The 25,073-nt window shown below is 36.3% G+C and overlaps 1 protein-coding gene and 1 long non-coding RNA gene across 7 annotated transcripts in view; one reads left to right on the top strand and one right to left on the bottom strand.

Annotated features, from left to right (window-relative positions):
* Nucleotides 1-25,073, bottom strand: part of STAG1 (STAG1 cohesin complex component) — a 507,868-nt gene that overhangs the window by 53,693 nt on the left and 429,102 nt on the right. For all 6 annotated transcript variants that reach the window (XM_055569602.1, XM_055569604.1, XM_055569603.1 and 3 more), the window contains 6 exons: nucleotides 17,907-18,010; nucleotides 4,619-4,711; nucleotides 4,426-4,515; nucleotides 4,069-4,272; nucleotides 2,997-3,067; nucleotides 1,501-1,588 (listed from right to left, as the gene is read on the bottom strand). In XM_055569602.1, the coding sequence (XP_055425577.1) occupies nucleotides 1,501-1,588; nucleotides 2,997-3,067; nucleotides 4,069-4,272; nucleotides 4,426-4,515; nucleotides 4,619-4,711; nucleotides 17,907-18,010 (650 nt within the window). The remainder of the gene's footprint in view (nucleotides 1-1,500; nucleotides 1,589-2,996; nucleotides 3,068-4,068; nucleotides 4,273-4,425; nucleotides 4,516-4,618; nucleotides 4,712-17,906; nucleotides 18,011-25,073) is intronic.
* LOC129644151 (uncharacterized) overlaps nucleotides 16,941-25,073 on the top strand; it is a 66,701-nt gene continuing 58,568 nt past the window's right edge. Inside the window, exon 1 of the long non-coding RNA XR_008710760.1 lies at nucleotides 16,941-17,077. This is a non-coding gene — a long non-coding RNA (uncharacterized LOC129644151). The remainder of the gene's footprint in view (nucleotides 17,078-25,073) is intronic.

Genomic DNA, 25,073 nt, shown 5'->3' with positions numbered 1-25,073 from the left:
CTATAACAAGTGACGTCTAAAACAAAAAATGATAATGATTATAAAGCAATTATCATTAATTATAAATAAATTTTAAAAAGACCACTGAGAAATTATGGTATTGAGAATTAAAAATAAATTTAGATATAGTTATAATCTCCAGATAAAACAGCAAAGTGCTATTCCTATTCTCTTCTTGAGGAAAATAAGTAGACCAAAAAAAGATTATCTTAACTCTATCATTTCAACTCTGAAGCACAGCTTAGAGTATCAGTGAATTGCCTTTAGGCTATTGAAAAGTTTGAGATAAAAACAGGATGCAAGTTGGAAGAGTCAACAATAAATGAAGAACAAACAAGGGGTCAAATATTCAACATTTCTGCACAAACTGTAATGAAACATCTAAAACAATCAAGGACATTTATTATTAACAGTGCCTACAAAGTGGAGATCAAAGACAACTTAAGAGTTAATCATAGCAATAATAAAGCATGGTTTCTGCAATTAAGTTTTAACGTGAATTAATAATTGTTACATCTATTGACATTCTTATTGCTTTAGTATAATGAAGTGTCATCTAAGAATTCCATATTACCAAAACAGGAATGGATGAACTCACCCTTAAACATCATCTGTACCTAACCACAGGGATAGTATTAATATTTTGGTCTATATGAATGAGTGTCTGCAATGTACAAAATAACTCTTACTTAACAACAGATTGTTACTGTTAATTAGCAATAATTATAATTGCTAATTAATAACTCACAACTTAATTCTCATATAGAAGTATTATATTCTTAATTCTCTGTATGATAACTGACAGAATCTCTTTCAGACTAGAGACACTTTTTCACTCCAACTTACATATAAATACAAAAAAGTCTAAAATCTGCTAAAAGCCTCTAAACTTATTTAACTATGATTCTTCCACGAAAACTAAGCCATATCTAAGGCTTACTCTTATCAATACCTAGAACAGTGCCTGAAACACGCATGATCAGAAATTTTCATTATATTACATTGATCAAGTTTTGAAATTGCTTCTAGATTAATTAATGGTATTTTCCCTAAAAGAGTAACAATACTTACTTCAAAATTAATTATTCATATTAAACTTCTGCTATATTATAGCAAACTTTTTCTATTTTTTTCTGTTCAAATCTGAAGGTAAAATACACCTATCTGTAACACTCAATCACTAAGGTGATAATTCTCAACGGAGGTGGCTGCATTTAAGAGTTGTCAACTATGTTTCCATGAAAGGCTTTTGATAATCCTACATGATCTCAGAAAAGCTTAGCTTTCTAAAATGACACAGAAGGACTTTGCTGGTGGTCCAGTGGGTAAGACTTTGTGTTCCCAATGCAGGAGGGCTGTGTTTGATCCCTGGTTGGTAAACTAAATCCCATATGCATCCTGCAATGGAGTTGCAAGCTGCAACTAAGACCCAGCACAGCCAAAATAAATAAGCAAATAAATAAATAAAACGACATGGAAGGAATAATGATAAACTCCTACCTGTTCTGGCATAGCTCCATGTTCAATTCCAGTCTTCAATAATCTGTAGCAATTACCAAATAGATCCCATTTTGTGAGATCATGAGCGCTAAAATAAACAAAGATGCATTAACTTTATTCTAGAGTGGAGGAAAGTTTAAATTTGTTGAGCTCAGTTTCAATGGGGGAAAATAACATAATCTCATTTTCCAGTAGAAGTGTAAAAGTTCCATAAGGAAATGTTCAAGTCTCCAAACTTAGAAGGAAAAAGAGAAAGAGGGCGAGAGACAAAGAGAGAGAGAGAGAAAAGAAAAAAAGAGGGAAGAGGGGAATGAGAGGGAGAGAAGAGGACAGAGGTGGGTAGAGAAACAGAGTAGACGCTGATATTAGGAATTCATTAAGAGAAGTCAATAATAATAAAACTTCATATGTTTAAGTTACCATTCTTTCTAGTATATTTTAAAGCATATTTAAACAAATTCATTTATAATATCAAAGTATAAATACATGCATATTTTTGAAAGAGATCTGTAATCATCACAAGATGGAGATAACAAAAGACATGAAAGAAAAAGTCAGGGTAAGGGAAATACAGCACAGTTCAAAAACTTTAGTGCAGCTGTCTATATGGGCTGAGGACTTCTGAATGAGGTAAGACTGACACTAAATTCTCATGAGCTCTACTACTAAAAACAGTATGATTACTGGCTGTCAACTTTTATTTTCAAGTATCAAAATATTTTCTTGAAAAGGATTTTTGACACTGGTTGTCAACTTTTATTTTCAGATGTCAAAATATTTTTTCAGATATGAGTCTGTTTCTCCATGGAATTCCAAAAATGTACTTGTGTATATAGAAAAGGCTTAGATTTTAGACAATGCTTTTGACATAACTCTGAAGTATTCATTAAAGTAAGAGCTATACCTAAATATTCTTTTTCACAACAAAATTTTACTTCCCCCTCTTTATGGAGAAGATAAGCATGTCTCATTACAAGGGATATGTAAAGTAGAATTTGAAAATGATACCTATTTCACTGATCTGAACCTTTTTTCCTTACTCAAATCCAACTGTTTTGTCTACACAGTAAGAACACAATAATAAACAGACAAACAAGAACAATTCAGGGAAAAAAGCATATGGAAATAACTTTTATGGCTTTTGTCAAATTGTGATTCTTATTTAGCAAGCTTTCTAAGATCTATGAACTGAAAATTATACCTACAAAACTCTAGCTTACAGAATAAGCCCATCTAATTTGTTAATAAAACTAATTATCTTCAAGTTTTTACAGTGTAGAGTGTATATTCACCATGCTGAAAGATAAATCTTACTCCGTAAGTAATCAAATAACACAAAATTTATCCTGAGAAACTCTGAATAATAAAAATATTTACATCTCAATATTTCTCTAAAATTTCCCATTGTTACACAGATGTTAAACATTACAATCAGTTTGTTTTATGTTAACTAATATAGGATATTCACTAAATCTACTTTAAATAAAATGACATACTTGTGAAAAGAGGTTAACCGCTTTAATGTAGAAAGAACATTGTAAATATCATCATCATCAGCTTCTTCTCCCTATAAACAGAAAGCAGATAGAACCTCACTACCATAAATTTACTCATCCCCAAATTCACATGAAAGTGTATTAATACATACCATATAAAGAAAAATTCTTTTAAATTATACAAAAAGTACACATTCACTGTTGGTAAATGAGAAAGTACAAATAAGCAAAATACCAGAAAATAAACAACACCTGTAAGTCCAAAACCCAGAGATGACCACTTTTGCATTTTAAACAATGTCATAAACATGACTTTGTACCCTTTTCAGATTAATACCTTAGGATAAATTCCTTGCAATGCGGAGTGGAAGGATATATACTTTAAAGATTTTAATGGTTATTTCAAACATTTTACTGACTGTCACTTACATGTGTAACTGCAAAATCACAATGAAAATTTTAAAACAGGTTAAAAAATTAAAAGTTAAAATTAAAAATAGGGGAAAATTGATTAAAGAGATTAAAAAGAAATCCTATGAGCCTGGGTGTCAGGACATACAAAGCTGTGGGAATTCCAGGTTGCCTTATATAGATTGAAGGAAGACGGCAAGACCCAGGAATCACAGAAATAATCATAAAAGTAACCAGTTGGAGGTGCTTGCTGCTTTCCTAGGCACACCACTGGTGAGCAGCCATTCTTTATTAGCACACTTTATTTTCATGTTCTATTCACTAGTACATCACAATAGTTCAGTAATATTAAAATGCAAATTAGATTCCAGGAATAGAAAATGAAATAAACATGAGCTTAAAAAGCTGGCCTTAAAAAGATTTTCCTTAAAAGTAAAAAACAAAAAAATCTGCCCGTTATGAAACGGGTTTTTTAAAATAAAAATAAAGTGTAACTAAGGCTGATCTTTATAAAATGAACTGCAATAATACTACCAAGCTGTGAAACCGTTAGAGAATTCTACTAAATTTCATTTTTAAAATGGAAAAATTTACAAACTCAGCTACCTTGAATAATTATTAGCCAAAATTATTATATGTATACATTAACTTTAAAACCAACCTCTTGCAATAGATCTTCCACAGAATGATTGAATCGATCTACAAACTCATCAATCAGTTGGCTTCGTGCTATGTCAACTCTGTTCTGGATGGTATACTCTTCACTGCATAAAATGCTATAGGTTTTACTGCAGGCTTCCAGAACATCTGATTCTACATGTTTCTCCACAACAAATTTAATCTGTTTTAATAAAGCGTCTAGATGCTGCAGAGGAAAAAAACTATGATATTTAGATTAATAACAAAAAACAAAACTAAGCATCTGTCACATAATAAGCCTATAAATTACATGAAAATAAAATAATCCAGGTAATAAAACAGACTATAATAGTAGAATTTCAATTTTACAGTTTCTTACCTTTTCCATTCTACCTGTGCTATAAATTTCTAGATCAAAATACTGTGGGATTTGTAGCAAGTTTGCTACCTTCTCTGCATCTGCAGAATACTAGAAGAAGAAGCAAAGAAAAAGATGTAACTACTTTAATAGTATAGTGTAGTAAAGCAAATTTGGTGGCATACTATCACAAAACTGAAAATGGAAACTGTACCTTTGACAGCAACATCGGCAGTGTAATAATAAAATGCTCAGTCAATTTGTTTCTATCATCAATTTGAGTTTTCCTTTCTTTGGCAGTTAGCACCTAGAAATAAATTTAAATGTGTAAAGAATAAGTGTCATGTACTAATTTATAAATCTAGACTGTTACAAAGATGATGAAGCACTGGCAGATAATATAACAGAATTTGCAGAAAAGCTTAACAAACAACTAAAATAAATGTATCTAGTTTTACTCAAATTACTAATAAACATGTACTCTTCCTTTATTAAATAGCTACTTATTTTAGATAAATTATTACTTGTTTAGATCAAAACAAAAACATTTCTAAAAAACCAGTTACAATATTTGAGACAGAGGGGTATAGCCTGTGGTCACTGAGCAGACTAGAGCCCTTCACCTTAACCTGTACTCAATTAAATTAAACCACAGGTGGTTCCAAAAATAAAACATTAAAATGCAGGCTCAGTGAGGATAATTACTTTCCCAAAGTATTCTGCAGTTTGAAGGAATATGCCACCATAATTTTGAATGATTTTACAGGACAGAAACATTCCAATATAAATTGCTACTTTATAAATGTAAACCTCAATGTCTGATAACATATGAAAGAACAGGACGTCCTATTTAATTGTTCTTTCAGGGGCTTTATTGCTTTTCAATAAAATCATGGCATCCGGTCCCATCACTTCACGGCAATTAGATGGGGAAACAATGTAAATAATGACAGACTTTACTTTCTTGGGCTCCAAAATCACTGCAGATGGTGACTGCAGCCATGAAAATGAAAGACGCTTGCTCCTTGGAAGAAAAGCTATGACAAACCTAAACAGTGTATTAAAAAGCAGAGACATTTCTTTGCCAAGAAAGGTCCGTATAGTCAAAGGTATGGTTTATCCAGTAGTCATGTATGGATGTGAGAGTTAGACCAAAAAGAAGGCTGAGCATCCAAGAATTGATGCTTTTGAACTGTGGTGCTGGAGAACTCTTGAGAGTCCCTTGCACAGACAGCAAGGAGATCAAACCAGTCAATCTTAAAGGAAATCAACCTTTTGTATTCAATGGAAGACTGATGCTGAAGCTGAAGCTGAAGCTCTAATACTCTGGCCACCTGATGTGAAGAGCAGACTTATTAGAAAAGACCAATGCTGGGAAAGACTGAAGGCAGGAGGAGAAGGGGACAATAGTGGATGAGGTGGTTGGATGGCATCACCGACTCAATGGACATGAGTTTGAGAAAGATCCAGGAGATGGTGAAGGACAGGGAACCCTGGCGTGCTACAGTCCATGGGGTTGCAAAGAGTTGGACACAACTGAGCAATTGAACAATTGTTCTTCAACCTTTTAAAACATAAACATTTTGGAATGATCTACCACAAAGTGTCAAGCTTGGTTTTGCACAAAATAATTAAAGGGGCTACATATAAAATGAAATGTATATGTATATAGAAATGTATTTAGAATATTGAGAAGTCTTGAAATTCATTAGACAATGAAGGTCTAAGGACATTGATTTTAGGGTAATAGCTATCATCAATTAAATGGTCATTGTGTCAGGCACTCTATGTACATGAATTTATTTAATCCTCACAGAATCTTCGATGGGAGAGCAAAAATGGCATAATACCTATGAAGGGGAATTTGAAAATATCCAACAAAACCGTACACACTTTTTTTCTTTGCCCCAGGTATCTTACTTTAGCAACCTACCCCACCAACAAACTTGGTACAAATATGAAATGATACAGGATTATTCACCTCACATTATTTCTAGCAAAAGACTGGCAACAACCAAAAAGACTCTCAATAGTATATCTGCAAAACGAATCCTATTCAGACATAAGAAAATACAAAAAATCTGCAAGTAAAGTTATGTAGTAATACCCAGGATATACTGTTAAATGAAAATATAAGGTACAGAACACCATATATAATATGCTATCTTTTATAGGAGATAGGAGATTGAAAGGGAAGAGGATGGAGAATAAAAGTACATGCACCTGTATTTGTGCATGCATTTATCTATATTTGCAAAATGAAACACTGAAGGAGAGATAAAAAAATAAATAAAATTGGATACAGGTAGAAACGGAGTATAGAGGGAAGGATTTAAAAGACTTCTCTAAACATTCTGATTTTTTAACAAAGTAAATTTTTTATGTATTTCCAAAAAATAAAGATGCAAAACAAAATCAAAGAGGTAAAAACTCTGTTATGCTAAATTTAAGTCAGAAATATTAATATGAATGCATGATTTAAGCACTATATATATATGTATTTCTTAGCTCTGTATACTAATGGTGCCTAGCAGAAATGATAACCAATTGACAATGAGTATTCTTAGTGAATCACAACAAACTGTGGAAAATTCTTCAAGACATGGGAATACCAGACCACCTGACCTGCCTCCTGAGAAACCTGTATGCAGGTCAAGAAGCAACAGTTTGAACTGGACATGGAACAACAGACTGGCTCCAAATCGGGAAAGGAATACGTCAAGGCTGTATTATTGTCACCCTGCTTATTTAACTTATATGCCGAGTACACCATGAGAAATGCTTGACTGGATGAAGCACAAGCTGGAATCAAGATTGCCAGGAGAAATATCAATAATCTCAGATATGCAGATGACACCACCCTTATGGCAGAAAGTGAAGAACTAAAGAGCCTCTTGATGAAAGTGAAAGAGGAGAGTGAAAAAGCTGGCTTAAAAAAAAAAAAAAAGAGAAGAAAAAGCTGGCTTAAAACTCAACATTCAGAAAACAAAGATCATGGCATCCGGTCCCATCACTTCATGGCAAATAGATGGGGAAACAGTGGAAACAGTGGCTGACTTTACTTTTCTGGGCTCCAAAATCACTGCAGATGGTGACTGCAGCCATGAAATTAAAAGACACTTGCTCCTTGGAAGAAAAGCTATGACCAACCTAGACAGCATATTAAAAAGCAGAGACATTACTTTGCCAACAAAGGTCCATCTGGTCAAAGCTATGGTTTTTCCAGTAGTCACGTATGGATGTGAGAGTTGGACTATAAAGAAGGCTGAGTGCCGAAGAATTGATGCTTTTGAACTATGGTGTTGGAGAAGACTCTTTAGAGTCCCTTGGACTGCAAGGAGGTCCAACCAGTCCATCCTAAAGGAAATCAACCCTGAATATTCATTGGAAGGACTGATGCTGAAACTCCAATACTTTGGCCACCTGATGCGAAGAACTGACTCATTTGAAAAGACCCTGATGCTGGGGAAGATTGAAGGCGGGATGAGAAGGGGATGACCAAGGATGAGATGGTTGGATGGCATCACCGACTCAATGGACATGAATTTGAGTAAACTCTGAGAGTTGGTGATGGATGGGGAGGACTGGCGTGCTGCAGTCCAAGGGGAGGCCTGGCGTGCTGCAGTCCATGGGGTCGCAAAGCGTCGGACATGACTGAGCGACTGAACTGAACTGATCTTTATTGACAAGATTTTGATTTTTACATATCACTCTCTATCAAAAGGAACTAGTGCTCATGGGAGATTCCTGTTCTAGGGCAATGTAGCCTACAGCGTGGGTCCCCAAGACTATTGGTCTCCTAGTATTCATGCCCTTAATAGAATTTCTTCCAAAAATGAATAAGGCTGACACGTGTAACCTAAAGAATACTGTGGGAATTATGCTATATGACTTTTGAGGTCATAAAAGACATAGAAGCGTCCACTTTATTCTCTCTTGCACCATTCATTCTGGGGGAGGCTTGCAGCCTTGAAACAGTACTACTAAGAGGTCAACATGGTAAGGATCTAAGGCTTCCTACCAACAATAAACACTAACTTACCAATCATGTGACTGAACCATTATGGAAGTAGCAAATTTACTATCAAGACTCCATAGGTTAAGGCCTTGGCTATATCTTAACTGTAACCCTATGAGAGAATCTAAAGTAAAAAACAGCTAAGTCATTCACAATTTCTGACCTACAGAAACTATATGAGACAATGAATACGTATTCCTTTAAGCCTCGAAGTTTGGAGTACAGTTGTCCCCCTTAACTGTGTGGGATACATTCCAAGATGCCTAGTGGATGTCTGAAATTGCTAACTGCCCTGAATCCTTGATATAGTATGTTTTTTACCACCACGAACATGCCTATGCTAAATTGATAAATTAGGCATAGTGAGAGATTAACAACAGTAACTAACAGAACAATTATAACAATATACTGCAATAAAACGTGAATGTGGTCTCTCTCTTTCAAAATATTTTATATAAATTTAATGCCTTTTCCATCTTAACTAAGAATTCATCAAGTATTGTGGCCATTACTTTTGCAGTTTGATGTATGACAGTAAACAAAGAGGAATTTCCTTTTCTTTCCTCACAATGTCACAGACAGAAATTTATTCTTAACGAACATCTTTGCAAACTCAGTACATATTTTTTTCTCTTCCTGTTAAGTCTAGAAATTTCATCTTTTCACTTATAGGAAGCAGTTATGGCTTTTCTTTGACATATCCAAAATGCCAGCATCACTACTCTTGTGCATTCAGGTCAATATTTAGTACAATAAGGGATACTTGAACACAATCACAGCAACACTATTATAGCAGATTTGGTAACCTATAAGAAGTGTCTAACTGGTGGAGTACATTGGACAATGATATGATTCATGTTCCGGGTAGGATGGAGAGAGACAAAGCTGGATGTCAGAATTTTTACCATGCTTCTCAGCATAGCATGGAACTTCAAACTTATCAACTGTTTATTCTTGAATTTTCCATTTAATATTCTGGACCATAGTTGACTGGTAATCAAAACTTGGGAAGAGAAATGATGGATAAGGGACTACTACTGCAATTTTTTTTAAATATAGCAATAGATTACTAATATAAGCAGTAAAGGAAGAAAGTGAGCCTGGAACATTTTGCTCTAAAAGAAAGCACTCAAAAAGTGGTAGTATGTCAAAATGACAAGAAATTAGCCCAAAGGGGCTGTCAGTCAAAATTACATTCTGTCATTGCTTCATCAATTTCTCTAAGTTTTTTTTTTCCCATTTGTAGCATTTTAAGGCAAATTGTTGGTATATCATTTCACCCCTAATATTTAAGTATGTATTTAACAGATGAAGATGTAAGAACAGACTTTACATCTCCAATAGTAAACAATAATCACTTATTATCATTACGTACCCAGTCACTACTTTTCTCAATCTTTACTTTTTGGAATCTTTCCTGTATTCATGTGGGTGTGCTAGGTCGCTTCAGTCATGTCTGACTCTTTGCAACCCTATAGGCTGTAGCCCTCCAGATTTCTTTGTCCATGGGATTTTCCAGGCAGGATTCGGGAGCAGGTTCCATGACCTCCTCCAGGGGACCTTCTTGACCCAAGGTTCAAACCTGTGTCTCTTAAGTGTCCTGCACTGGCATGAGGGTTCTTTACCACTAGCGCCACCTGGGAAGCCCTATGTTCATATTTAATGAAATTATTAATACGGTTAAATTTATATCAGCCACTGGGCTATTGGTTATCTATGTATCTTTTTGTCCTCCCCTCTTTTCATTCTTTGTTGTCTTCTTTGCAATTAAACATTCTTCAGCATGCAATTGGAACTTCTCTGTTGATTTTGTTCTCCTTTTTTAGGTATGAGAAGTTGCTCTAGAGGTTACAATATATCAATAGCTCTTCAACTTATTACAAACAACTTCAAATTAATAATGAATTAATTATAACAAAATACAGCAATTTTACTCCAAGAGAGTTCTATTTCCTTTACCCTTCTTTGTGCTATTGTCACATGTCTATATATATTACAATGTTAACACTACAATGCTAGTACTATTGCTTGAAAATAATCTCATGTCCCTTTAAAAATTAAAAAAATATATACACAACCATTTATGCCCACCCACATATTTATCATTTCTAGTACTTTCTATTTCTTCCTGTGGATTATAGTTTCCATTCTTTACAACTTAAAGGATTTTCATCTTTAGTGTTTCTTCAAAGGCAGGTCTTTTAAACAATGTCTCTCAATCTTTGTTTATATAGGAATGTTTTCATTTCACCTTCATACTTGTAAAGTAATTTTACTGAAATTAGAATTCTTGGTTGGCAATTTTGTTGTCTTCTGGTGACTGTCATTTTACTGTTTCTGGCCTTAACTGTTTCTGATAAGTCAAACTATTAAAGCTATTGCTGCTGTCCTCCACATTAGTTCTTTTTTACTTGCTGCTTTCAAGATTTTTCATTTTTGTCTTTCAACAATGTGACCTGTGTTTACACTATTTGGGTTTTTTAAAAATTTCTTGGATCTGTGGATTAACATTTCTCACCAAATTTGGGAAGTCTCTGGCAATTATTAATATTCCTTTAAATGTTTTCCTTCTTGTTTCCTTCTCTCATTCCTTTCTTTCTAGGACTCCATTATACAAATCTGGTGCACTTGATGATGTTTCACACATTTCTTAAGCTCTGCCATTTCTCTTCATCTTTTTCCCTGTTTTTTTCAAAATGAATAATTTCTATTAATCTTTCATGTTCACTGTTTCTTCTGTCATCTAAAATCTGTTGAGCTCATCTAATAAATTATAAATTTGTTATTGTAATTTTCAACTCATAAATTAGCATCTGAAAAACAAATTACTCACTCCTTATTTCTTGCTACTATATTTTCTTATAATTCTCTGAACATATTTTCCTATAAGTCTTTGAATACATTTATAAAAAGGGCTCTGAAGTATCTGTTAAATCCAACAACTGGGCCTACAGAGAAGCCATTTCTTGTTTCTAAGCTTTTTTTTTTACATTTTAAATTAATTTTAATTTTCTTTAACCTGCCCTGGGTCTTTATTGCTGAACGTGGGCTTTCTCTGGTTGTAAGTCAGGACTACTCTTCATTGTGGTGCATGGGCTTCTCATTGTGGTGGCTTCTCTTGCTGCAGAGCATAGGCTCTACGCATTCAGACTTCAGTAGTTGAGGCATGTGGGCTTAGTTGCTCTGTGGCATGTGGGATCTTCCCTGAATAGGGATCAAATTAGTATCCCCAGCACTGGCAAGTGGATTCTTATCCACTGGACCACCAGGGAAGACCCTGAGAAATCATCTCTATTGTCTACTTCCCCCCTGAGTATGTTTACACTGTACTGGTCATTTTTTTTTTTTTTTTTGGCATGGCGCTAATTTTTCTAGAAAAGCAGACATTTTGGGGTATCTTGTAACAGCTATGTATTTCAAAGTTATTTTCCTAAGTTTCACTGTAACAAATTAATCTTTAATTGAAACTGTGTAACTTCTCTCTCACATGATGGTTTCTGTTTGGAATTTTACTTTTTTTTTTTAACCCGTCTTTCTGGAAGTTTCCTCTGTTTCAACATATCACTGGTTAGCCAATGATTTGGCAGAGATTGTGTTCAAATGCTTCAAATTTATAAGACTCCTCTCTGAGACCTGATTTGCTGTGGGATAGGGAGCACATTCAAGGTTCAGTCAGTTAGTTTTCTTGATTTTTATTTTCTGTTGTGTTCTCTCAGGTTTCCCAATCAGCCAGGGATGTATGAAGAGTTTATTAAACTTTTTACTGTTTTCTCGTTTCCAGTATTTTTATGGTTAGATTCTTGGCTGGTCCAATATTCTTACCAATTGCAGATACAATCTCTGAATGTCACAGGTGAAAGTTTCTCTTATATGTGTTTCTTTTGTTTCTAGTTGACAAAGTTGTGGACTTTTTCCCTCTTGTCCCATATTGAGCCTTTTCTCTCTGACAGCAATTGAATGCTGGTTTTTGCATACAGTGCCATTCTGATAAAATTAGAGATGTCACCAATCAAGCTTGTGGGCTGTGTACATTGTAATCCTGGGCAAAGGCTGTAGCCTCCTACAGCTTTAAACTGAAGCTTCAGCAATTTTTCAAGAATATAAGCACACCTCATTATATTTTGCAGATACTGCATTAAAGAAAAAAATCCAGTAAATTGGAACTCTGTGACAACCCTGTTTGAGCAAGTCTATTGATGCCATTTTTCCAGTAGCATTTGCTCACTTTGTGTTTCTGCATCACATTTTGGTAATTCTGGCACTATTTCAAACTTTTTCATCATTACTATTAGATTTGTTCTGGTGTGAACAACAATCTTTGATGTTACCACGTAACTTGTTTTGGGGTGCCAGAAACCATGCCCATATAAAATGGGGAACTTACTCGATGAATGCTGTGTCTCACTGATGCTCCACCAACTAGCTGTTCTCCCCTCTTGCTCCCTTTCCTCAGGCTTCCCTACTCCCTGAGACTCAACAATATTAAAATTAATAACCCTACTAACCCCTAATAAGCCTCTTAAGTGTTCAGGTGAAAAGAAGCTTCATCACCATCTCTCACTGTAAATCAAAAGCTTGACTCAGGTGAAAGAGGAGGGTGAAAAAACTAGATTAAAACTCAGCATTCAAAAAACTAGATCATGGCATCTGGTAATATCACTTCATGGTAAACATATGGGGAAACAATGGAAACAGTGACAGACTTTATTTTCTTGGGCTCCAAAATCACTGGGGATGGTGGCTGCAGCCATGATTTAAAAGATGCTTGCTCCTTGGAAGAAAAGCTATGAGAAACCTAGATCAGTTCAGTTTAGTTCAGTCACTCAGTCGTGTCCGACTCTTTGGGACCCCATGAATCGCAGCACGCCAGGCCTCCCTGTCCATGACCAACTGCCAGAGTTCACCCAGACTCACGTCCATTGAGTCAGTGATGTCATTCAGCCATCTCATCCTCTGTTGTCTCCTTCTCCTCCTGCCCCTAATCCTTCCCAGCATCAGAGTCTTTTTCAATGAGTCAACTCTTCACATGAGGTGGCCAAAGTACTGGAGTTTCAGCTTTAGCATCATACCTTCCAAAGAAATCCCAGATAGCATATTAAAAACAGAGACATCAGTTTGGTGACAAAGGTCCGAACAGTCAAAGCTCTGAGTTTTTCAACAGTCATGGACAGATGTGAGAGTTGGATCGTAAAGAAGTCTGAACATCAAAGAACTGATGTGTTTGAACTGTGTGCTGGAGAAGACTCTTCAAAGTCCCTTGGATAGCAAAGGGGATCAAACTAGTCAATCCTAAAGGAAATCAACCCTGAATATTCATTGGAAGGGCTGATGCTGAACCTCTAATACTTTGGTCACCTGATGCAAAGAGCTGACTCATTGGAAAGGACCCTGACGCTGGGAAAGACTGAAGGCAGGAGGAGAAGGGGATAACAGAGGATGAGATGGTTGGATGGCATCACAGACTCAATGGACATGCGTTTGAGCAAACACACAGGGAAGCCTGGTGTGCTACGGTCCATGGGGTCTCAAAGACTTGGACATGACTTCAGTTCAGCTGCTCAGGCATGTCCGACTCTTTGCAACCCCATGAATTGCAGCATGCCAGGCCTCCCTGTCCATCACCAACTCCCGGAGTTCACCCAAACTCATGTCCATCGAGTCGATGATGCCATCCAGCCATCTCATCCTCTGTCGTCCCCTTCTCCTCCTGCCCCCAATCTGTCCCAGCATCAGAGTTTTCCAATGAGTCAACTCTTCATGTGAGGTGGCCAAAGTATTGGAGTTTCAGCTACAGCATCAGTCCTTCCAAAGAACACCCAGGACTGATCTCCTTTAGGATGGACTGGTTGGATCTCCTTGCAGTCCAAGGGACTCTCAAGAGTCCACAAGAGTCTTCTCCAACATCACAGTTCAAAAGCATCAATTCTTCCGTGCTCAGCTTTCTTTATAGTCCAATTCTCACATCTATACGTGACCACTGGAAAAACCATAGCCTTGACTAGCCGGACCTGTGTTGGCAAAGTAATGTCTCTGCTTTTGAATATGCTATCTAGGTTGGTCATAACTTTCCTTCCAAGGAGTAAGCGTCTTTTAATTTCATGGCTGCAGTCACCATCTGCAGTGATTTTGGAGCCCCCCAAAATAAAGCCTGACACTGTTTCCACTGTTTCCCCATCTATTTCCCATGAAGTGATGGGACCAGATGTCACGATCTTCGTTTTCTGAATGTTGTGCTTTAAGCGAACTTTTTCACTCTCCTCTTTCACTTTCATTAAGAGGCTTTTTAGTTCTTCTTCACTTTCTGCCATAAGGGTGGTGTCACCTGCATATCTGAGGTTATTGATATTTCTCCCGGCAATCTTGATTCCAGCTTGTGCTTCTTCTAGCCCAGCGTTTCTCATGATGTACTCTGCATATAAGTTAAGTAAGCAGGGTGACAATATACAGCCTTGATGCATTCCTTTTCCTATTTGGAACCAGTCTGTTGTTCCATGTCCAGTTCTTACTGTTGCTTCCTGATCTGCATATAGGTTTCTCAAGAGGCAGATCAGGTGGTCTGGTATTCCCATCTCTTGAAGAATTTTCCACAGTTTATTGTGATCCACACAGTCAAAGGCTTTGGCATAGTCAATAAAGCAGAAATAGATATTTTTCTGGAACTCTCTTGCTTTTTCCATGATCCAGCGGATGTTGGCAATTTGATCTCTGGTTCCTCTGCCTTTTCTAAAACCAGCTTGAACATATGGAAGTTCACGGTTCATGTACTGCTGAAGCCTTGCTTGGAGAATTTTGAGCATTACTTTACTAGCGTGTGACATGACTTAGCAACTGAATAACAAAAACTAGACACGATTAAGCTTAACGGGGAAGGAGTGTTGAAAGTTAAGACAGGTTGGAAACTAGGCCTCATGCATCCAACAGTTAGCTAAGCTGTGAATGCAATGGAAATGTTCTTGAAAGAAATTAAAAGTGCTACTCCAGTGAAAACATAAATAATAAGAAAGTGAAACAACCTTATGGAGGATATGGAATCAGCTTTAGTGATCTGATAAAAGCAAACCAGATATATAATCCCTTATGTCAAATTCTAATTCAAAGCAAGGCCCTCTTTTAAATTCTATGCTGAGAGAAGTGAGGAAGCTCCAAGAGAAAAGTTTGAATCTAGTTCATGAGATTTAAAAAGAAGCCATCTCCCTAACATAAGACTTCAAGGTGAAGCAGCAAGTATTGATGCAGAAGCTGCAGCAAGTTATCTAGATCTAGCTAAGACAAGTAATGAAGGTGGCTACGCTAAACAGAAGGTTTGCAATGTAGATAAAATAGCATTATATTAAAAGAAAATGCCACCTAGGATTTGCACAGTTATACAGGTGGTGACTTTAAGCTGAGCCAATGTTCATTTGCCTTTCTGAGAGTTCTAGGGCCCCTTGATGGTGGTGGTTTAGTCACTAAGTCATGTCTGACTCCTGTGACCCCATGGATTGTAGCTTGTCAGGCTCCACTGTCCATGGGATTCTCCAGGCAACAATTCTGGAGTGGGTTGCCATTTCCTTCTCCAGGGGACCTTCCCAACCCAGGAAATGAACCTGGGTCTTCTGCACTGCAGGCAGATTCTTTACCAACTGAGCTATGAGCTGCCTATCACAATATTCATTTTGCAGCCCCACGGATCAAGGGGCCCTTGAATTATGCTAAATCTACCCTGCCTATGCTCTATCAATGCGGCAACAAAGTCTGGAATGATAGCACATCTGTTTACAATGTGGTTTCAGTTCAGTTCTGTTGCTCAGTCGTGTCTGACTCTTTGTGACTCCATGGACTGCAGCATGCCAGGCTTCCCTGTCCATCACCAACTCCCGGAGCTGGTGGTTTGGCAAGTATTTTAAGCCCACTGTTGAGATCTACAGCTCAAAAAAAAGATCCCTTTCAAGATATGACTGCTCACTGACAATGCATCTGGTCACCCAAGAGTAATGACGGAGATGCACAAAGAGAATAATGTTTTCATGCCGCCTAACACAATCTTCATTTTGCAGCCCCATGGATCAAGGAGTAATTTCGACTTCCAAGTTTTACTAGTTAAGAAAAATTTTGTAAGGCTATAGCTGCCATAGACAGTGACTCCTCTGATGAATCTGAGCAAAGTCCATTGGAAACTTTCTAAAAAGGATTCAGCATTCTAGATGGCACTAAAAATATTCATGATTTAAGGAGAAGAGGTCAAAATATCAACATTAACAGGATTTTTGAAGAAGTTGATTTCAACTCTTATGAATGACTTTGAGAAATACAAGGGGTTCTGTGGAGGAAGAAACTACAGATGTGCAGGAAATAACAAGAGAAAGAATTCAAAGTGGAGTCTGAATATGTATAAACCTCATGACAAACACTTTAACAGATGAGGAGTTGCTTCTTATGGGTGAGCAAAGGAAGTGGTTCCTAGAGATGTCATCTACTCATGGTGAAAATGCTGTGATGATTGTTGAAATGACAATAAAGGATTTAGAATATGACACATACTTAGTTGATAAGCAGTGGCAGGGTTTGAGAGGACTGACTCCAGTTCTGAAAGACTTCTGCTGTGGGTCAAATGCTATCAGACAGCATTACATGCTACTGAGAACCAGTTTTCAAAAGGAAAAGTCCATCAATGAGGTAAACTTCATCATTATCTAACTTTAAGAAATTGCCACCAGCAAAGACTCTTAACTTTCTGAAAGCTCAGATTATTGTGTTTTTCTTTAAGCAATAAAGTATTTTTAAATTAAGGTATGTACATCGTTTTTCTAGCCATAAGGCATTGTACACTTAACAGACTATTGTATAGTGTAAATACAACTTTTATATGCATTGAGAAAAGAAAAAAATCATGTGCCTAGCTTTACTGCAATATTTGCTTTATTGTAGTGGTCTGGAACTCAACCTACAATATCTCTAAGATACGCCTAGAAATACTTCTCAATTTTTTTTTTTTTTTTAAATCTGTGGTGAATTTCCAGAGCCCTGATATGGGTTTTGATATTTTTTCCAGTTTCATTCCTTTTTTTGCGGGGGTGGGGGTGGGGAAGAGGAAGGGAATTGCCTACTTCTTCACACTACCAGAGTTAGTCTCCATCTGTGATCATCTCAATTCATCTGGAATAACTCCAATGAAAGATCTAATCCTTAGGAACGTTGATAAAGAGTCTGGGGTCCTCAAGGAGGAAGGGGTCCAGAGCCCTTGAGGAAGAAGGGGTCAGGGGCTCTCAAGGAGGAGAAAAGGACAAACTTTTTCTACATTGCTTTGTCTTAGTCAATATAACAATGTATCTTGCTTGAGGACATGTTTCTCCTTAACAAGAACCTTCTGACTAATCTTGTTATCTTAAGATGTATGTTGTAGGAGTGGATCTGGTAAGACCTTTCTATTGTTAGTTCTAATCCTGTTCATTTAAGATGTATGTTGTGGGAGTGGGTCTGGTAAAAGTATGTAAGGCCAACTTACTCTCTTGCCGGTACCCCTTCCCACTGGAGGATGTGCCTCAGCAGCTTGACGAATTGTACAAACCATGAGCTCTATAAGAGCACTCTCCTGACGGTCGGACATTGCTAAAGTCAAACAAAACACATTAGCATAAGTAGATAGTTTTATAATAGCCACATATGAAAAATGCACACAATATAAAAAAAACCCCTGCAACCTATTACTTAAAGACTAGGGTTAAGTTCTATTCCTTGTCCTTTTTATCTTTTCAATAATATGTATCTGTCATAAGTCAAATAAGAAAGAGATACACAAAGTAAAGAAAAAAAGGATAACCTCTGGTTTCTTCTAATACCTAATCTCTTGTAATATCATACTTCTGAATTGGGCAATGCCAAAATTTTCCTTCTATATCATTTCAAAGTTTACATGTATTTTTCTTTTTTTAGTAAAAAAAAAATTAACAATAGATTTTGAGTATCTTTCAAGTGATATGATGTATATGAATAATTACCCTTAAATAATTACAAGTTATTACATAGTTTGTGTTTCACAGTTTATCCAACCTGCTCTATTAACATTCACTCAAATTTTTCCCAAATTCTTGCCACATTTATAAAAAATTCAATAACAAGTATCATAAATAAACACATTACATAACTAACACTTCTATTTCGGCAGAATAAATGTCAAGAGAGGGAATAATGAGTCAAAGGTTAAAATCTTGGTACTGACAAATCAATAAGGTTACTTACTGCAATCCACACCTCCAACTGCAATGATGACAATGTTTGATTCCTTTTATCCCTGCCAACACTGGATGTTATAAGTTCCTTTAATTTTTGCCAATCCAATCACTCAAAGTGGTATTTCTTATTTTGCTCCTGCATAATTAGTGGAGTGCATTTTCTTGTTTATTAAAAAATTTTTTTGGAGATTTTTCGGTTTATTCTCTGCTAACTTTTCTATTGTTATACATCTTTCTTGGATTCTTATATATTAGTAGCATTAACTTTGTCTTAAATGATGCAAATATTTTCTCACAGTTTCTTCTTTTGGTTTTATACTCCTCATGGTATATTTTGTCGGAAATAGTTAACCTTTACAGAGTCATATCTATACTGATTTGTTTTATGACTCTCTGATTTCTCTCTTTGCTTTCCAGGATTTTTATTTGTTTTTTTGAGAGATAAGCGACATACAATACCATACAGGTTTCAGTTATACTACACAATGATTTAATTTACTTACATTGTGAAATGATCACCATAGTTAAGTTTAGCTATTATCTATCATCTCATATAGATTAAAAAGAAAAAAGTCTTTTGGGTTTCTTGCATTGCTTTCAAAGAGCTCCTTTCTCCCAGAGATTAAAGAAGTATATCTTCTTCTCTGTTTCTGTTGCTTGCTTTTACATCTCTTATCTATCTGAAATTTATTCTGCTGATAGTATTAATATCAGGTATGGGTCTGTTTACTCCCACCAGAGGAGCACTCAATGATGCCCTCACCATTGTTGAAGAAAATCAGCTTTCGTTGGTTTATTTGAAATGTCACCTTTTAACATGTTTTAGATGCTCCTATATACTTTGATCTATTAATATTTCTGGATTCTTAAGTTTCAGTGTTATAAAGCCATGCTGTTTTGATTATAGCAACTTTATAATGTTATAATATACCTTAATGTGTAACTTAAATCAACTAATTTGAATATTTAGTTGAACAAATTTCCCTTATCTAATCCTTTTCCTTAAAAATTTCTAATTACTATCAAGGTAGTAGCAAACAATTTATTAAGTATTTTCTATATGTAGGGCACAGTTATAAATAACTTTTCAAAGCACTCAATTAGTAGTAGACCCAAGATATGAACCCAGGCAGTCTGACTTCAAGGTTTATGCTCTTAAGCACTATGCTATACTGTCTTTATAACATATGCATGAAATTCTGCATAAACTTTAATTTTTAATTTTTACTGGAGTATAGTTGATTTACAGTGTTGTGTTAATTCAGGTGTATAGCAAAGTGAGCCACACACACACACACACACACACACACACACATATATATCTCCACTTTTTTTTAAGATTCTTTTCTCATATAGGCCATTAAAGAGTACTAAGTAGTTTCCTGTGCTATACAGTAGGCCATGATTAGTTATCTATTTTATATACAGTGGTGTGTATATGCCAATCCCAATCTTCCAATCTATCCGCCTCAACTTTCTAGTACCCATGTTTGTTTTCTGCATCTGTAACTATTTCTGTTTTGCAGATTGTTCATTTGTACCCTTTAAAAAGAATATTCCACATATACCTAATATCATATATTTGTCTTCTCTGTTGGACTTACTTTACTCAGTCTATGTAAGTTTTAAAATCATTATGCTTAGTTCATTTTCTCACCTCACCTTTCAGAACTCTCTAAAATGCACTGGAATTTGAACTGGTATTTTTAAGAAAATTATACATTATGTTGGGAAGAACTGACATTTTAATCATCTTTCCAGCCAGGAATTTGATATAACTCTTCATTTATAAGATCATATTTGACATTATTTAATGAAACATTATGATTTTCTTCATACTGATTCTGTACTTTGCTTATTGAATTCATTTCTATATATATATTTTACAACATTTTGAAACTAATTTGAAATGTTTAATTTTATCTTTGTCTCCTTCCTTGTGTTCTTTTCTCTGTATACTTGTTTATGCTAAAGACAAAAAAAAAAAAAAAAAAGACCAATAGATATGGGGATTATAGAGACAGAACTAGGCATAAAGAAAAAATAAGAAGCTTTGGAAGCTGAGACGTCTATATTGATTATTTCAAAATAAACTGGGGCAACACCAACAAAAAGACAAGCAAAGATGTTACATCTTATCCCTTATTCTATACCAAAATCATCCTGAACAGGAATATGTATGTACATCTTAATTCAATCATTTTTAACACTTTAACTGATAGGAAAAACACATGAACTTTAGCTTGTCTTAGTAAAACCACAGAAACAGCTTCAGCTTTCCATTTATACTCTCTGATTCAATGCTTAATAATATGAAAAAACTTCCCATGCAATAAAGCAATCAAAGTTTCTACATTATGATTCTAGAATTTCTTGTTTTTTTTTACATTTGGCTGGGGATAAAGGAATGATGAGACTATGAACTACTGGGTCAGCCAAAAAGTTTGTTTGGGTTTTCCTGTAAGATGTTACAGAAAAACCTGAATGAACTCTCTGGCTAACCCAATAAATGCATTTTCTATTATTTATGAAAAAAAATCTAGTTCTGTGGAAAATGAAGACAAAGAAAACCTTATCAAATATAGAAATACTCTTCTATTATACACTAAAATCTATAGATTAGTGTTGAAGAATAACTCAACCTTATACAGTGTCTAACGTCATCAGCTTTATTAGTGTATAATTTGAAACCATCCATTTTGATATGGCAAACTCAAAACAATTGAAATTTACAAGTGAAAACAAGCAAGCCTTAAGCCACAGTTGAGAACCAAACAGCCACAATGGCAGAAAGGAATGGGTGCTGTTTGCTCTATGAATTATCAAATAACTACACAACTTTTTAAGTTTTCAGAAACCTTTTTACATATCATCTCAATTTCAACCTTATCACCTTAAACTCTGGCTTTTCTCCTTAATAACACTGAAAAGAAACACTAAAAAGTCACGGATGACCTAAATCTTCACTTAAAGCTGATGGTCTTCGCACAGTCCTTTTTCTCCTCCTTTGCAATATTTGATATTATTAACCACAGCTCTCTTGAACACCCTTTTTACTGGGCCTTCTATAGTGTACAGTTATCTCTTACCATCCTTTTTATATAGCTTGCTCTCACCCTTGTTCTTCCTTCTTTTGTCCCCTTCCTATCCACAATTTTAAAAACTCACATGGGCTTTTTATTTCTATACTTTATCTTCATCTTTTGTTTTATTATCATTTCCCATAGAGACCACTGCAACAGTTATCTAACTGATCTTCCTGCCTATTCCAAAAATGTTGACAAAAAACATTTTTCTTAAAATATGAATGTGATTAAATCACTTTTCTGTTTAAAATCTTTCAATGGCTTTCTATTACACTTTAGATCAGATCAGTCGCTCAGTCGTGTCCGACTCTTTGAGACCCCATGAATCGCAGCACGCCAGGCCTCCCTGTCCATCATCAACTCCCGGAGTTCACCCAGACACACGTCCATTGAGTCAGTGATACCATCTAGCCATCTCATCCTCTGTCGTCCCCTTCTCCTCTTGCCCCCAATCCCTCCCAGCATCAGAGTCTCTTCCAATGAGTCAACTCTTCACATGAGGTGGCCAAAGTACTGGAGTTTCAGCTTTAGCATCATTCCTTCCAAAGAAATCCCAGGGCTGATCTCCTTCAGAATGGACTGATTGGATCTCCTTGCAGTCCAAGGGACTCTCAAGAGTCTTCTCCAACACCACAGTTCAAAAGCATCAATTCTTTGGCGCTCAGCCTTCTTCACGGTCCAACTCTCACATCCATACATGACCACAGGAAAAACCATAGCCTTGACTAGCCGGACCTTTGTTGGCAAAGTAATGTCTCTGCTTTTGAATATGCTATCTAGGTTGGTCATAACTTCACTTCCAAGGAGTAAGCGTCTTTTAATTTCATGGCTGCAGTCACCATCTGCAGTGATTTTGGAGCCCAGAAAAATAAAGTCTGACACTGTTTCCACTGTTTCCCCATCTATTTCCCATGAAGTGATGGGACCGGATGCCATGATCTTCGTTTTCTGAATGTTGAGCTTTAAGCCAACTTTTTCACTCTCCACTTTCACTTTCATCAAGAGGCTTTTGAGTTCCTCTTCACTTTCTGCCATAAGGGTGGTGTCATCTGCATGTCTGAGGTTATTGATATTTCTCCCGGCAATCTTGATTCCAGCTTGTGTTTCTTCCAGTCCAGCGTTTCTCATGATGTACTCTGCATATAAGTTAAATAAACAGGGTGACAATATACAGCCTTGATGAACTCCTTTTCCTATTTGGAACCAGTCTGTTGTTCCATGTCCCGTTCTAACTGTTGCTTCCTGATCTGCATATAGGTTTCTCAAGAGGCAGATCAGGTGGTCTGGTATTCCCATCTCTTGAAGAATTTTCCACAGTTTATTGTGATCCACACAGTCAAAGGCTTTGGCATAGTCAATAAAGCAGAAATAGATGCTTTTCTGGAACTCTCTTGCTTTTTCCATGATCCAGCGGATGTTGGCAATTTGATCTCTGGTTCCTCTGCCTTTTCTAAAACCAGCTTGAACATCAGCAAGTTCATAGTTCACATATTCCTGAAGCCTGGCTTGGAAAACTTTGAGCATTACATTACTAGCGTGTGAGATGAGTGCAATTGTGCGGTAGTTTGAGCATTCTTTGGCATTGCCTTTCTTTGGGATTGGAATGAAAACTGACCTTTTCCAGTCCTGCGGCCACTGCTGAGTTTTCCAAATTTGCTGGCATATTGAGTGCAGCACTTTCACAACATCATCTTTCAGGATTTGGAATAGCTCAACTGGAATTCCATCACCTCCACTAGCTTTGTTCATGGTGATGCTTCCTAAGGCTCACTTGACTTCACATTCCAGGATGTCTGGCTCTAGGTCAGTGATCACACCATCGTGATTATCTGGGTTGTGAAGATCTTTTTTGTACAGTTCTTCTGTGTATTCTTGCCAGCTCTTCTTAATATCTTCTGCTTCTGTTAGGTCCATACCATTTCTGTCCTTTATCGAGCCCATCTTTGCATGAAATGCTCCTTTGGTATCTCTGATTTTCTTGAAGAGATCCCTAGTCTTTCCCATTCTCTTGTTTTCCTCTATTTCTTTGCATTGATCCCTGAGGAAGGCTTTCTTATCTCTTCTTGCTATTCTTTGGAACTCTGCATTCAGATGTTTATATCTTTCCTTCTTTCCTTTGCCTTTCGCTTCTCTTCTTTTCACAGCTATTTCTAAGGTCTCCCCAGAGAGCCATTTTGCTTTTTTGCATTTCTTTTCCATGGGGATGGACTTGATCCCTGTCTCCTGTACAATGTCACGAACCTCATTCCATAGTTCATCAGGCACTCTATCTATCAGATCTAGGCCCTTAAATCTATTTCTCACTTCCACTGTATAATCATAAGGGATTTGATTTAGGTCATACCTGAATGGTGTAGTGGTTTTCCCTACTTTCTTCAATTTAAGTCTGAATTTGGCAATAAGGAGTTCATGGTCTGAGCCACAGTCAGCTCCTGGTCTTGTTTTTGCTGACTGTATAGAGCTTCTCCATCTTTGGCTGCAAAGAATATAATCAATCTGATTTCGGTGTTGACCATCTGGTGATGTCCATGTATAGAGTCTTCTCTTGTGTTGTTGGAAGAGGGTGTTTGTTATGACCAGTGCATTTTCTTGGCAAAGCTCTGTTAGTCTTTGCCCTGCTTCATTCTGTATTCCAAGGCCAAATTTGCCTATTACACTTACAATAAACTAAATAGATCCACTTATGAACTTAAATATTCTACATCATCAGGCCTCTGCCTCTATCTCATCTAGTACTGCTGACCCACAGTGCTCCAGCTATTGCAGCTTCTAGAATATAACAATATCATTCATGCTATAGGCACTCTGCAGTTACCACTTCCTCTATCCAGACAGCTGTTTTCTTCTAAAGGCTAGCTCCTATATCCTTTAGATCCCTGGCTCATGGATGGCATCCTTAGAATCTCCTTTTGAGATTCAGTCTAACAATGGACACCTTATTATTGTTATCACCTATCACAGGTACTTACTAACTTTTGAAATTATTTTGACCACTTACTTTTGGTCTACCATCCCCACTTGAAATGTAAGCTCCATATGGGCAGTGAGCTGTCTCTGCTTAAGACTACACTCGCAATGCTTAGTATAACACCACATAAGAGGTGGTCAACAAACATGTTCATATTATAACGGAATTAATGACTCACTACCTGAAGAATTCCACTTATCCACGTTACATTAGCCTCAAATGGATCACAGAATTCTAACCTTACATGACCACAGAAGTTTATCTAATCAACAAGACTTTTCTTAATAAATGAAGAAGCTAAGACCCAGAGAAGTTAAATAACTTAGCTATGGCCCTGTTTTTGCCTGATTACCTGTTATCTAGACCTTCACATTACACTAAAAAAT

This window comes from Bubalus kerabau, chromosome 2 (assembly GCF_029407905.1).
Source record: "Bubalus kerabau isolate K-KA32 ecotype Philippines breed swamp buffalo chromosome 2, PCC_UOA_SB_1v2, whole genome shotgun sequence".
Classification (NCBI taxonomy): Eukaryota; Metazoa; Chordata; class Mammalia; order Artiodactyla; family Bovidae; genus Bubalus; species Bubalus kerabau.
Note: the sequence above shows the minus strand (reverse complement) of the source record. Positions and strands in the feature narration are given on the sequence as shown.